Source organism: Bacillus rossius, chromosome 2 (genome assembly GCF_032445375.1).
Source record: "Bacillus rossius redtenbacheri isolate Brsri chromosome 2, Brsri_v3, whole genome shotgun sequence".
Taxonomy (NCBI): Eukaryota; Metazoa; Arthropoda; class Insecta; order Phasmatodea; family Bacillidae; genus Bacillus; species Bacillus rossius.
Window position 1 is genome coordinate 13,338,038 of NC_086331.1, and position 15,065 is coordinate 13,353,102.

General features: G+C 37.0%; 1 protein-coding gene across 1 annotated transcript in view; it reads left to right on the forward strand.

Annotated features, from left to right (window-relative positions):
• LOC134529113 (protein MON2 homolog) overlaps positions 1-15,065 on the forward strand; it is a 102,764-nt gene that overhangs the window by 40,402 nt on the left and 47,297 nt on the right. Inside the window, exons 7-14 of the mRNA XM_063362867.1 lie at positions 715-967; positions 1,358-1,511; positions 6,555-6,809; positions 8,037-8,221; positions 8,378-8,503; positions 9,090-9,217; positions 12,160-12,402; positions 14,209-14,421. Of these exons, the coding sequence (XP_063218937.1) occupies positions 715-967; positions 1,358-1,511; positions 6,555-6,809; positions 8,037-8,221; positions 8,378-8,503; positions 9,090-9,217; positions 12,160-12,402; positions 14,209-14,421 (1,557 nt within the window). The remainder of the gene's footprint in view (positions 1-714; positions 968-1,357; positions 1,512-6,554; positions 6,810-8,036; positions 8,222-8,377; positions 8,504-9,089; positions 9,218-12,159; positions 12,403-14,208; positions 14,422-15,065) is intronic.

Consider the following 15,065-nt stretch of genomic DNA (forward strand, 5'->3'; position numbering starts at 1 on the left):
TGTCGTGATGGCAGGCAAGTAATCTGAACTCCCAACCACCGTGGCCCCTGTACCTTTATGCTGGAGACTGCTTACTCTAATCAGTGAAGTATCAAGTTTTTATGATCTATATTTAATTCTGTAGGATTATTCATACAATTTCACAATTTAACAAGCCTCTTTGTGCAAAACAACATATTGGGTCTGAACTGTCCCAATTTTAATATTGAAAATTTGAAGGAAAATAAATTTTTTATTTTATGTCAAGGTTAAAAAAATATATTGTAGTCTAAATTTAATACTAAAGTGTTTTGTGTCACAGTACATATTAAAAATAACTTGATTAGCTGCTACTTATAATACAAGTAGCAAGTGTATTTTAAGAGTCTTAACTAAAGAGGCTTTCTTTCTTAATTTGAATGATTTTTCTTGTCAGTATGACCATTTAAAGATACACACATTTATTACATCTCCAATTTTAATACATGTTTTGACCCAAACATAGTTACGGGACTACATGTTTAGTGCAAGCATATTAAATAAGCCAAAGATGTCTCAAAATGATTTGTGTTCCAGAACTATATTACAAACCAATTCTTTGCTTCAGTGATTTTGGACATCCTTATATCAAAACTGATATTGTTAGTGAAAATGTACTTTGTTTGCTTTACCTGTACATTCTATTATGATAATGATGCACGTGTATTGGTTGAACATTTTCATTTTGTATTACAGGTGACGGAGTGCGAGATATTTTTGTCTCTTATTGTCAAGTTCTTGGATCCAGATAAGCCAGTGTGGCAGAGAACTTTAGCCCTTGAAGTTCTTCACAAAATGACAGTTCAGCCTTTGCTTTTGAAATCATTTTGCGAGTGCTACGATTTGAAAACGCATGCTACCAACATTTTCAAAGATATTGTCAACTCTTTAGGGGCATACATACAGAGCCTTTTTGTTGGTGCTCAGCTAATGGGACAGAATAATGGAGGTAAAAAACAGAATTTAAACTGTTCTTTTTTTTTTTCCAATATTGTTACAATTGGGACATTTTATTTGCCATCCATATGTAAACAAAATTAAAAAAAAAAAAGTGCAAGTGGTAGTAAGTAATAAAAATTCTACTTATTTAGAAGCTTTTTAGATAGTCTTATAACCTTTACTTATTTAACAAACTATTAACATTAAAATTTGAGGCATTTAGTTACTTCTTGTAAAACTCTTAAAGCAGTGCATCATTCAAAGATGTTAAATTACTGCTCTTTGTAAAAATCTTTGTTATGCCTCTCTACACAAGCGTTTCCAAGCGGGTGCAGTTGAAGTGGCGAGGCGATGTTGTGTCGGAGGCAACTGCTAACTGACTTGATTGGTGATGTTGCAGCCAGCTCGGTGCCAGTTTCGCAAGGACAGCCGCCTGCTCTGTTGGCAGGGATGCCTGTGGGGCCCGGAGTGTCGCCGCAGCCCGGCTTCTTCTCGAGAGGCGTGTGGCTGCCCGTGGTGGCCACGTTCACCAGCGGGCAGGCCAAGGCAACCTAGTGAGTGTGCTGATACAGTCTCTTTCAGTAGCAGTTGTTATAGAATTATGAAACTTGTTCTTGTTTGTCTGTTAGTTGCTTGCTGTGTTGTCTTGTGTATGTGTTATTATAGTATTGTCCTCAATGTTATTCATTTTGTTTCATGTATTTGTTTTGTCTATGTATTTTTTTATGTTTATCGTGCCTACCACCCATGGCCTTATGCCGTCGGTAGGCATGTAACAAATTGATAAATAAATAAATAAATAAATAAATACCACATGTTGTCCCGCTTGAAAGACAGATGTCACCGTGTACGAATCAGAAAAATGAATGAGGCATGATGAGGAAAGGGAAGTATTGTGGGGAGGGGGGGAGGAAAAGTTGGTGGACATGACTGACTCATGGTGGGACGAGAGAGGTGAAACCATCCGGCCGCTTAAACGGCTTCTGCGCATGACGTCACCATGAGAGCACACAGCGAGATGGGTCAGCAGAGACACACGATGCACTGTGGAACTTAAACTCGTTTGATTTTGATTGAAATGAACACCGCGTTTGCTGTTCAAGAACCATTATTAATGGATAAAATAAATTTCATGGTTCGCTTTATGTTTGTTGTGTAGCCTCTCGTGTTACACACTCGAGGGGAACAAGGAGTAGGAATGGAACAGAGTGTGGCGAAAAGTCATCTAAAGCTATTACAACTGTAGGGTAACAACACATTTATTATTGATTATACATGAAATTATTCATTACAACATTAATGACAAAAACATAAACAGTTGATATTTGCGGCGTGGCTCTGATTCAAAAGTCTGCGAACAGAAACGTTTAAGAATTATTGCAACATGAGACACGTGAATGCAGCTTAAAAAATCCACTTCACAATTGCCCGTGCTCTCATACTTGGCACGCCGATTGGCGCTGGGTACACCGTCAAAAGAAAAGCTAAGTTACAAACAATTAACGTACATAAATTCCCAGACTGTAAACAAAAATAACTAACAAAACCCCTCGACTTATGGAATATTGTTGACCTCTGTCAATGCGCGTTAGCAAACATCATTAACTAAAATACTACTATTTATACACAAGATGACTAATACATATAGCATGTTTTTACGAGGGTACGCAGACCTCTAATAATTAATATAACACCTCGTCGACTCTTGTCGACACGTATTTCTGCGGGCAAGTTCTTATTCGTCGATGCAGGGGTTACCATTGACTATCTCCCCAAACTATCATAGCGGGAGAAATGCACGTCGGTGTGGGCACTGCCATTATTCTTCACGTGTCACTGCCGGGTTTCGCACCTAAGTGTTGTATGTCCAGTCGGTTGTCAAGTCTTTCATCGGGACTCACAAGCTCACACCGCCGTCTCCAAGCCTTGCCTCCGTCACCACTGCCCCTCTTCTCACTCTAAGTTTTCTACCCACTCGGTTTATAAGTGTCTACGACGGAACAGTACTTTACCAAGTGGTAGCTTCTTCCAACGGGCAGCGTGACGGCAGGCCGGCGAGACGTGTTGACGGTGTAGCTTCCTTCGGCAGGGAAGGCCAGCAGGGCCTCCGGCTGGTGTCGCTGGCGGTCGCGACGAGTCTCCTCCTTCACCGCAATATGGGCCCCCTTTTATACTCTGCGAACTGCTAGTATCAAACATGGCAGAAAGTTCTCGGTCGGGGCAACCGGAACCGGCGCCTTCGGCGATGTCCGGTTGGCAGCCCGCCAAAACGAGCTTCCCCGAGCGCTCCCGAGCGGCTCCGAACGTCATGCGCGCAGCGCGCGAACACTTGGCTTGTGCTGGTTGCATCGGCGCGCGGTTAGGCGCCGTGCGACATATCTTGATGTGCGTATGCGGAGCACACGCAACAGTTGGAAAAAGGAAACTCGTTTGGATGTAATTGTTACCTTCCAAATGGGGTCGTAAAGCAGTCTACGGGGCTTCAGTAAAAACAAATTTATTAAAAGAATTCGTGAGTTTCTTAAGTGCCTGACTGTATGAATATGATTTAAGAACTTTTACGTAAGTTCCAAATCATTTGCTGTTTTTTAACATTTACTTTTAGTTAGCTAAAACTGGCCAAAAACTTTTAAAATGTGAATTATATACTGGTATGTAACACACAAATTGTTCAGATTGGATGCAGCACCTATGCATATGTGTTATTCCACTACAGAATGAAAGGTTCATTATAATGATTCACATTGAGTTTGGGTGCCAATGAAATTTCTTCAAGCAAAGTGGTAGGGCTGTGGTAAAAAGCTTAAACAGGGTGTCTACTAGGTCACGAAAGTCACGAAAGTCACGAAAAAGTCACGAATGTTGTAAAAGGTCACGAAAGTCCCGAAAAAGTCACAATTTTTAAGTATATTTTGGTAAAAGTCACGAAAAAATTCATTACAAGGCTAATGTGTATTTCTTGTGCACTGATCTTGTATATACCATACTGTTTGTGCTTTTGGCAGCTTGCATTTTCAGGAAAATCATGGCTTAAGTGCTTAAGATATTCCCACACAATACATTTTCCCGTGTTTAACTAGGCCAGTCCCGCCATTTTCGCCATAAGACGTTTGCTTTAAAATCCCGTTCAAAATGTTGCTTAAAACTTCTATTCTCCTGCGTGCAACGTCATAATTTTCACATAGAATGCAGAGAAAATTTTAATAATAGCGATTTGCTCTTCTTTATTTAAAAAAAAAAGTCCGTTAGAATGCTGTGAAAACGTAATTTATTCAATTCTCGTACATTGCACGCTTAAAAAAGGATGGTATTCGTTCCGTGGCGGCCACAGCGTAGTCAGTTTCATTCTTACTCAACAGAGCGCACAACGAACGCACATAATCGAATGTAGCTGTCAAGGCGTCAATGTGCGCGACCCGCGTCCATATCGATAAGTTGTTAGCCAAATGGCGAGCGTTCATAATCAAACTTATAGCGTTGAGTTTGTTTGTTTACTGCTTGCTTGTGTGTACGAACTACGAAACGTAAATTTATGTTTGGCTAGGATAAAAGAAAGCCAAAAATTTGTGCACAAAATGTGTGATGTATTTTCGTGTTTTGGTTTTGTTAATGACTTCGTTTACAAATTACAAAACACAAAATCCCTAAATTGCCTCCACATTTTATTTTCCAACTGAAATCATTGTCGAAGAGGTTAAAGTCCTACGGAATGGAATTATAATATTTTCTATGATATAATGTGCTGAAAATGGTGCCAACAAATGTTAACGTGTTTTAGCGCTTAAAGTGCGACGAAAAATTGGCATGCGGGAAAGCAGATCTAATTAATTTTATTCAAGTAAGTTTCAAAGTAACCTTCATTTGTAGGCTTAACTTATGTCTTTTTTTCCAGCACTTAGGCCTATACATTTTGATAAAGAAAAGCAAATGTTCAATGTTTCATTTTATTTTTGATGTAAGTTATAGGCTACACTTAATTTTATAACATTTATAAATTATACCATTTTGACAAGTTTCGTGGTCACACTTCAGTAGAAATTGTCATGAAAAAGTCAAGAAAAAGTCACTAATTCTTATTTTTGTAACTCAGTAGACACCCTGTTAAAATAAATGCTTATGAGGTTTGAAATGCCTGAAAGCTGGTGCTCGAACAAGTATGATGCAGTTTCCTTTTCGTAAAAAATAGGTTGTCAGGGCATTTATCAATAATCAGTCTCCCACACAAACATATACGTCAAATACACTGCAAGTGATTGTGAACAATATTTCATTTCCGTGTAATGAATTCATTTAAGGAATGTGATGTTTAAACTTATTTCTCCAGATAAAGATTTTGAAAGATCAGTAGGTCAGAGTTTTTAAGATTCTGTAAATAATAGCCTATAAATCATTTGTGAATGTAACAACTGGAATAATATTCAATGCAATATAAATTAAAGAACACATTTATTGCCTGAATGATCAAATAAGTGGTTATAACTTGGTGGACTCTATATTTTCATATTGTTACAATAGTTTCGTGTTTTCTTCTTTGCAGAAGTATAACTATTATTAGACATTAGTATTAATTTAGTGTTTTTAATACAAATGTATAATTATAAAGCATAAACATTTATTTATCAGTACTTTCTCCAAAGTTATGCTGTGATAGTGTAATTTGATGATAATTAATAAATGAACAATAACATTGTGTATATAGACAAATGTCTCATCCTTGGTGTACTCATAAATATGAAGAATCTTATTACCAAATGTAATAACAACAGTGTTTCTTTAAAAATAAATGATAATATGTAAATATTAAAATTCACCAGTTGCCAAATTTGAGTATATATCATACATAAGTCACGTTCCGTGCAGATAGTGGCAGTGAGCTGGCAAGTAGTGTTTTCATAGTGTTCATGCAGAGATGGGACTTGAAGCAGTAAACATATAATTTAATGCATTGTGTAACTTTGTTGAAGTTAAATTAATGTACGTGACCTTGTTTAATTTTGTAAATATTTATTGGGAAGATTTTGAGATACAACAGTGATAAAATGCTATGGTGAATGGCTTAAGATAAATGTTTTTAACATATGAGTTTTGAAAAATACTTTCGTACTAGTAAGAAACTACTTTTATTCTAATAAAAAAAAGCCAGAAAGTTTAGAGGATTATACACAAAAAATTCTACAGTGCAATTCTGATTCAGATACATAGAGCATTTAAACAAAGATTTCAGGTACATAAATTGAATTCATTCAACAAATTTTATGTTAACTCTTATTTCACTAAATTATAATTTTTAAGCATTTAGTAAGTCAAAGTAAATAAGGGGAAATAAGACATTTATTTAGATAATATACTGTATATTGTTAAAAGTTGACATAGATATTAATGTAATATTGTCTAGTCCAATTAATATTTAATTTTATAACAGAAATAACTATTTATCAGTTATTTCTCACATATATAATATATACTATATTATATAACTATATAAACTATATTATAGTTTTTACTTAGCTGTGTTGTTTAGTGGTAACTGTCAACTGTTATTTATAGTCGTAGTAATGTGGTGTGTAACTAAATATGTTGATTTTTTTTAATTCTAGCCTGGAAATGCTGGATAAAAGTGAACCTCCGGCAGTTCCTGATGGCTACGGGATGTCGGTGGCCTACGCTTGCCTGCTAGACATAATACGCTCCATAGCACTTGCCATTGGGGGCATCTCCCCAGTGGGAGCGGGGGATGTCCCTGTGACCACCTGCTATAAGGGAACTCCTGCCGAGAGAAATCTGCACTCACAGCTGATAGAGTCAAGTTGGTGTGGCTTGTTGGCGGCCCTTACTCCACTCATTGACGCAAGGTTGGTTAGAGAAAACAATCTCATTGTGGACATTAGTCAATTAATAGTAATGTAACACTTCTTAAGTATGTAAATATGCCAGTGATGGAGAAAATAAATCACTATCGTGCTTAAACTTCATATTCCGTTAAGAATCAGAAAATGTGAGAACCCTGTTATAAAACTTTTGGTCGTAGCATCTAGTTTATAACGTCATTAGTTTGTAATCTCAGCATTTTACCCATGTGTGTGAAAAAAACATAACTGTTTTGATTCAAATGGAATTTCAGGACAGCGGTGTAAGGTAATGAGAGACAATTGGCTAGTCAGTAATTATAATATTTTGAAAGGTAAAGCGTAAAATTAAATTCTTTGGTGAAAAATGTTTGGATTTATAGTAGTGATTTGCATAATAATTGATATTTTTGCTAAGAATAGTTTTATTGAAATGAACCAAAAAATTATACTTATTTTTTTTCTTTGTGTGTTTGTTATGCTTGTTTTAATTCTTTTTTTAAAATTTTATCTTTATCTGAAATTTTATTTGTGCCCAATTTTGGTTTTCAAGGGTAAAAATATGTGAGATTTAGTGCTGTAACCTTTTAGAATGTTGTAGAAGACCGAGTCTTGCAGTGCAATTATGTGCCGTATCATGTTGATGCTCTGCAGTCGTTCTAGCAGGTCACATGTCGCTTGGTGGCTCAAAAATTTAATTTATTTAATATACAGCAGAAAATTTTAGCTTTTGGTCAGTTTAGCAATTGTCTCCAGGGACCTAGGGTCTGGTAGTGCCCAGTTAAAAATTTTGTGGAGACACTGTTTCTACAGGTATTTATTGGTTTGGGTAATGAAAATTATTGTTGGTGTCTGTGAATAACCTTAAACTGTGTATTGTCAACTGTTTTTGGGAAGAATTTATTTATAAAAGTTTTGGGACTCTTACCTCTATATGTATTTTATGCTAAAATTAAGTGAAGTATTATTCTTGAAATTTATAATTTTTTCTCCTGCTTCAATGTTCTTATGTAAGAGAAGTTATACTGTGATTGTGGTAGGTTGCTTTTATCCAGGTTATGCCTGTTTAAACAATTTTTAAAGTTTTGATGAATTGTTCAGAAAATATTTCTTAGCAAACACGTTTCAACACTTGCAGCAGTATTGTAAAACCAGATTGTATTTTTTACTGTTGTTGTCAGTGCAATACATTGCAACAAACTTGATTTTGGGCTTGTATTCTGTTTGTTATAGCACTGATGAAACAGCTTTAGAGAACGTGCTGAAAGCCATCCAGACGTTTGCTAGTTTGTGTGGCTGCCTGGACCTACAAGCACCACGGGATGCGTTCATCACTACCATTTGCAAGGCTTCACTCCCACCCCACTACGCTCTCACAGTGTTGAGTTCCGCTCCGCAGGGCACTGGTACTGGCAGAGGTAAGCAAGTCCGGTAACTTTGCTAGTGTCTTTAAGTCCTCTCGTCGCCCCAAATGGGTATCCCTCCGCGCAATGCCAGGAAAACGTGAACTTACTATACAAATTAGTACTAATTAGTTTTGTCTGGTAAAATGTCAGCTGATTATTGGTTTTCAGCTCACTCTCGTGCAGGAAGCCAAGATCTCGGCTCCCAGTACAATATGGGAGCGTACGGAGATACGGATTACAGGCAGCATGTGGTGGCTGTTGGCACCCCGTTACCTACAGCGTCATTGCCTATTGGTGAGTTTTATTTCCAGTTATTATTATCGGGAATATCAGTTATTCATTGAAATCAAATCTGATTACAAACATCAAATTTTTCTTGAATTAGAATGTCAGAATTGAATAAATAGCAAGAGTGGTGGAAAATTTTGATGATATTTTGAAAGCATTAAATGATGCCAGTCATTGTCAATATTGTATGATTTCTTTATGATGGAAAATTAAACTAATGTGTTTAACTGTTATTATTGTTTGAAGGAATTTAGAATAATATCACTTGTTGCCATTAAATAAGTTTTCCGTCACACTGTTAACAGAAAGTTAAAAAATCATAATATTTTGAAGAAACTAATAACATTGCCTATAAAAATTACGATGAAATTACCACTACCTAAAGTGTGTTGTAAAATGAAAAAAATATATATATATATAAATATATATATATAAATATATATATATATATAAATATATACATATATATAAATATAAATAATTTTACTTATGAAAAATAATGAGAAAAAATTCTAATGCTGAAATTAGCATTCTAACATCTTTGTGGGTTTGTGATTGAATTTGGCACTCATGTTTTTACTTAATGTTTTAGGTTCTCAGCAGGGACCGGTAATGCTGACTGCAAAGAACCTACAGTGTATGAGAGCTTTGTTGAGCCTTGCTCACTGTCACGGGAGTATTCTGGGCAGTGCGTGGCATTTGGTTCTCACCACATTGCAGGTATTCTACCAAACCAAGTACACTTCTCTTGTCACTTCTTGAAAATAAACATGGGTTTTATTTTGTCTGGTTTTGTGTTATGTGTCGAGAGTGAGTGAACATACTGACATTTTTGTAGATCCTGCATAGTTTAATGTTTGTGTGCACTGATGTATCTACATTTAAATTTGAAAGTTACATGCATGCTTTTCTATTCTTTTTGATATAGTAAATATACAACAAATAATTATTTGTTTCGTCCTACATACTGTTATCTGGACAAAAGAAACACACTAATTGTCTATGACAATGAAATAGATCAGGGAAAACGTAGGATGCGAGAAGAGGAAAGTTCTTGAGAAAGAGGTTTCAGAAATTGGGCGAGTTGGGGGTGGGACTCCCTGCCACTGGGTGGAAGCCCAATCGCAAGTGTAACAATCAATAATCAATCAATCAATCGGTTTTGTTACGGACAAAAAGTGATTGCGATAGTAGAACTGATGTATACAGTGATGGTCATGATTGATCTAGTTCCATGTTTAACAGTACAGTATAACCCCGACCTAACGAACACCGTTATAACGACAAACTCTTTATTACGAACACGCAATATGGTCCCGCCAAAACTGTATTATTTTTTACGTATATTAACCTCTAATTAACGAGCATTTTTTCTTCGCCACATGACGTAACTCCGTTATTACGAATTACTTTTACCATAGGACGAGAACTAAAATAACTTTAAACACGATATAGTGTTTGCAAGCTACATATTTCCTTGTATTATGCTTTCGCGTAATATGTATACATTCGACTTCACAACGTAAATATTGGCTTAGCTTCATAGATAACCATAGTACAGGCTACATACCACATCTATTGAAAAAAGTAAACATCTATGAAAACCTATTCCATAGCTGCGACAATACATTTTAGAAAAACCTCGACAGTAACTATCGATTATAGCCACAGTTTCAGTCTCATCTCTGTTTTGCCAGGTGACGATTACTGCATATGACATCTATGAGTTTTTTTTACCGCCCGCTAGTTACATTCGTGTGATGTTTGTGTGCGCGATACACTGCAACGAAATTAACGAAGTGAAATATTAATTTGTTTTGATCGATGGAGGGTAAAAGAAAACGCAATGCGCAATGCGTCGTGTTATTATTTTTTATGATTGATGTGTACAGTATGTAAGCTATTGTGTTTGTCTTGGATCGTTTACTGTATTTCAAAATTCCTATTATCGATACCTTATTAAATTTGTCAAAAAACAAACTTTTTCGAGATTTTGGATAAAAAAAATGACCCCTTTATAAAGAACTCCTTTATAACAAACATGCCAAAATTTAATCCCTTCAATTTTGTTATAAAGAGGTTTTACTGTAGTAGTTTACTTGCTGCATTATGTTGCGACTTAAAAACAAAATAAATAAATGTAATTAAAAGTTCTGGGTTTGTGAGGAAAAATGCTGTAAATGTGTTGGTTATCCTCTAGAACTAGGTACATTTAAAAAACAGTATATTTTTTTTATTTATTTATTTTTGTAACATGCCTACTGACTTAAGTAAAACTTTGGTAGTGGGAACGACACATGAGGAAAAATACAAAGATATCACTTTAAATATATTAACTTGCTCTCTCGTCGGCATCATAGCAGGCAAGAATACAGTATATGGCCAACATACTTGCAGTGCTAACAACAGATAAGGAAAATACATAAAGATAGATAACAAACAGATACAAACATTTGCAACATCAAAAATAATGTTACGAACGTGAGCAAGGCTGCGCCACGCGCAGGTGCAGAGGCAGCTGGGCTGCTTCACATGCCGCCGTAACATGAGATGTGCCGTGCGCACCTGGGTCGCAGTTTCTCCCTCCTTCCCTCCGCTCCCTGCGCGGCGCTGTTAGTTTGACATCCGAAACATGACAGCTGCGGAGTTACACGAGCTGCCGACACGTGTTTCGAGAGATTTCTGCCGTCATGTCGGCGCGGAATGACGCCACTGGCCCCAGCCGCGCTCTTGAGTTCCAGAAATGGCGGCTGATATATAAAAAGAGGACGTTGGCCTCAGGAGGTGAGTTCAGAGAGAGAGTTCAGGCGGGAGCCTTCCCGCGGCGGAGCTTCCGAGGCGATAGTGCCGCGGGTGCGTCAGAGTGGCGAAGTCCTTGGACGAAGGTTCCAGGGCAGTTCGGAGTCAGAAAGTTCAGGCGGGAGTTTTCCCGCGGCGGAGTTTCCGGGCGATAGAGTGGCGAAGTCCCTGGACGAAGGTTCCAGGGCGAAGAGTTCAGTTCCGAGCAATAGTGTCGCGGGCGCAGCGGAGTCCCGAGCTAAGTTCCGAGCGAGGCATCGAGCAGACCCTCGGCGAAGGCAAATGCATTGTAGGCGGCGGAGTGTGGCGACGGAGTCCCGTGGCTGAGACCCACGAGGGGTGCTGCGGCAAGAGTTGCGCCAGAGGTGCGGCCCAGCGAGGTGTGCGGAACGGGTGACTGGGGAATTGACATTTCTTTAAGTGTAGTTAATTATTTGCCATTTTAGAAGATTAATTGTGACATAAGTAGTGGTCATCAATAAAACTGTGTGTGTGTAGTAAAATCTATTAATTGGGCTATCCTTTATGAACCCACGGTAAATCGTAACAATACTAACAAAACCACACAGTTACAAAAACAAAAACAACTAAATTACAAAACTTACACAGTTATAGTGATAAATGTATTAAATCATAAATGGGCTAGTAATGGTTCCATTATATTTATTAATATATATTGTTGATCTTAACTTTAATTTGTTAGTAATTTATGTTACTTAAAACTCATTCTGCTGAGATTATGTTATATATTGTTGGTAATTTTATCTAGTACTTTTTCAATAGTTTTTATGTTGGTAAGTAAACCATTTATTTTTGAAATGGTTTCCGTAGGCTTTTTAAAATTATTTTATTGTTTTTCACAGCATTTGGTGTGGATCTTGGGGCTGAAACCTTCCACGGGAGGAAGTCTGAAAATTGGCCGCAGTCCAACCGACACTAACGCTGTTATCACCACAGCGGTGATGGCTGACTTGCCGGTTCTGTCAGCAATGCTTAGCAGACTGTTTGAGTCAAGTCAGTATCTGGATGACGTGGCTTTGCATCATCTCATTGATGCCCTGTGTAAACTGTCTCATGAGGCGATGGAGTTGGCGTATTCAAATAGGGTAAGTTGGAAAATTTATGTTGAACCAAAAGTAAGGTTATTGGTACTTGTTATTGTGATAGTATGATTACAGTTTATGATTTAAACACTGTAATTGTGAAGTGATGCAAGCATAAGAACGGTGGATGTTCTGTAGCTGTTTCTGCTGCCAAACACCCACATGTTCTTTCACCTGGACATTTAAGGCCCGTCTACAATAGCAATGTCCTAAACTGTGTCCAAAGGACACTCATCGCTGATTGGTCCACGTGACCCTCTGACGTCATGCGTCAAGTGGGCGAAGGTCCGAATCTACCTGGTCCGAAGACATTCGTCAATTTGAACTTTTTGTCCCAACCTGTGTACTTCGGACACAGAAAAAGAACAGAACAGTCACGATATTTGAATTTCCGGTTCCCGATTTAAATGTAGTATGAGTTCATTTTTTAGCATTTACATTTGCCACTTTGCCTTACTGAATAAATATATAATATTGAACTCCCACAACTTTTATAAGTTCAATCTCAAATTGCAAAGCATCAAAACAATAAACCAAAAACATTTGGTTTGGCACATTTACTGCGCTCTGGTGACAACTTTAGAAATCAATACATTCGGACATCGGACATCGCAATTGTGGACAGGGCAGTTTTCGGTGAGACAATGTGACGTCACTCACATTCGGATAAGGACACGGACCACGCACAGGTTCGGACTATTGTAGACGGGCTCTTATGAATATGGGGGTGTAGCAGCAGCAGCGGCAGGGAAACCTCTCTAGCTCGCTGCCATTTACTTCCCATATGTATGGTGAAAACTCTGGTTACCATTTGCTGTCATTCAAACTCAGATAATCTTGGCGAGAGGAAAGTAATCTGCCTGTTGCTTGGCTACTTCCTCTTTTTATTGCTAACCAAGAGAATTGAATAATCATAAAGATCTTTCAGAGACATGTCATGTGTGTTCATTTTTCTGGGTAAAGTACATACTTACAATGCTGTATGAGATTCCTGTAATTGTATGTCATTATCTTTACAGTACTAGAAAATTTTTTACGCAGTTACATTAACAACACACTGAACATTAGGAATTCAATATGTTGAGATATTAATTGATTATTTATAATATGGTTTTCAATACTTCAAAGGTACAATTGTTATTTTTGTTTTGTTTTACATAATTAAGATATTAAGATGCCTGAAAATATATCCGTGTACACATGGAAGTTGTTACAAGGGTACTTATTTAAAAAGAAACGGTAGTGTAGGTTTTTGGGGATAACTCATGTTGGCTGTTACTGTTTTTTTTGTTGCTTAAATTTTTGACAGAAAATATTTTACTAAGATTACTTTATTATTATTATTATTATTATTATTATTATTATTTGTATTTCATGTGTGTTACATCAATTTAATAAAATATGAAGTGGAGTTTTAATGTAAAGAATAAATTTTTGTGTATATGTATGTAACTGTATTATGTATGTATGTATTTTTATTCATGCAGTTTTACTGTAACTCAATAAATAATGTTATGCTTTATTCATTGTAATTTTTAAAATTAAACCTTTAGTTTATTATTTTGCTACCTTTTTTACTTGTTATTTTTGTTCATTCAGATCAGTATTTTCTAATAAAAGTGTAATATTGGCTTGTTAAGAAATATGTTACAATTCGATTCGGTTTTGTGAATATTTATAAGTATTCAATTCAATATTCGCTTGACATCCAAACAACACAATTTGTACAGGCCTATAAAAAAAAATTAGCATGATAATATACTTCAATATTTTTGTTGCAATCTACAGATATTGAATTTTTTTTTGCAGGAGCCTTCACTGTTTGCAGTAGCCAAACTACTGGAAACTGGCCTGGTGAACCTGCCACGAGTGGAGGTTCTGTGGCGGCCACTAACCAATCACCTGCTGGAAGTCTGTCAGCACCCTCACATTCGCATGCGACAGTGGGGAGTGGAAGCGGTCACGTATCTGGTGAAAGCTGCCCTGCAACACAAGTATGAACCACCACTCCGAGACAACCAGGTGCGTGTCTGTCAGGCATGTTTTAATCCTTGTAGTGTAGGAGAATGTTATGTTATGTTTATGTACTGTTTAATTTTTAAATTTTCTTCGTTAGTGTTGTAGTATTATTATTAGTGATGGGTCAAATTGAACAGGATGCGTTCCTTTAGCTAACATAGGCGAAAACTTGCAGGTACTTGTTTTATTTCAGACTTGTTTGCAGTTATAAGCAATGAACACACCCTGCACTATACAGTGAAACCCTGATTATCCGTTTTCCAATGGACCATGAGTAAGAAACGGATAATCCAGGAAATCCTACAATGTGGGAACACACTCTAAAGTTACCAAATGCACAATGTATGTACTATTGCTAGGGGCGGGAATTTTTCGCGATCGCGAATTTTGCGAAAATTGCCGCGAATTTTGCATGAAAACGCGAAAAGTAAGTACATTCGCGAAAATCACAACATTTCTATATTACACTGCGAATATATCCCCGAAAAGTACCATTACAGTAGAATCCCGCCGATGCGACCCCCCTCTGATGCGTCCATTCCGTTTATACGACCGTTTTTTTGAGAAACAGTGAAAAATTTGAGCAGAGAAAGTCGAAAATTTGAGTAAAATCGGCTGAAAAACAAGTCTGTTACACTTTGTTGGGC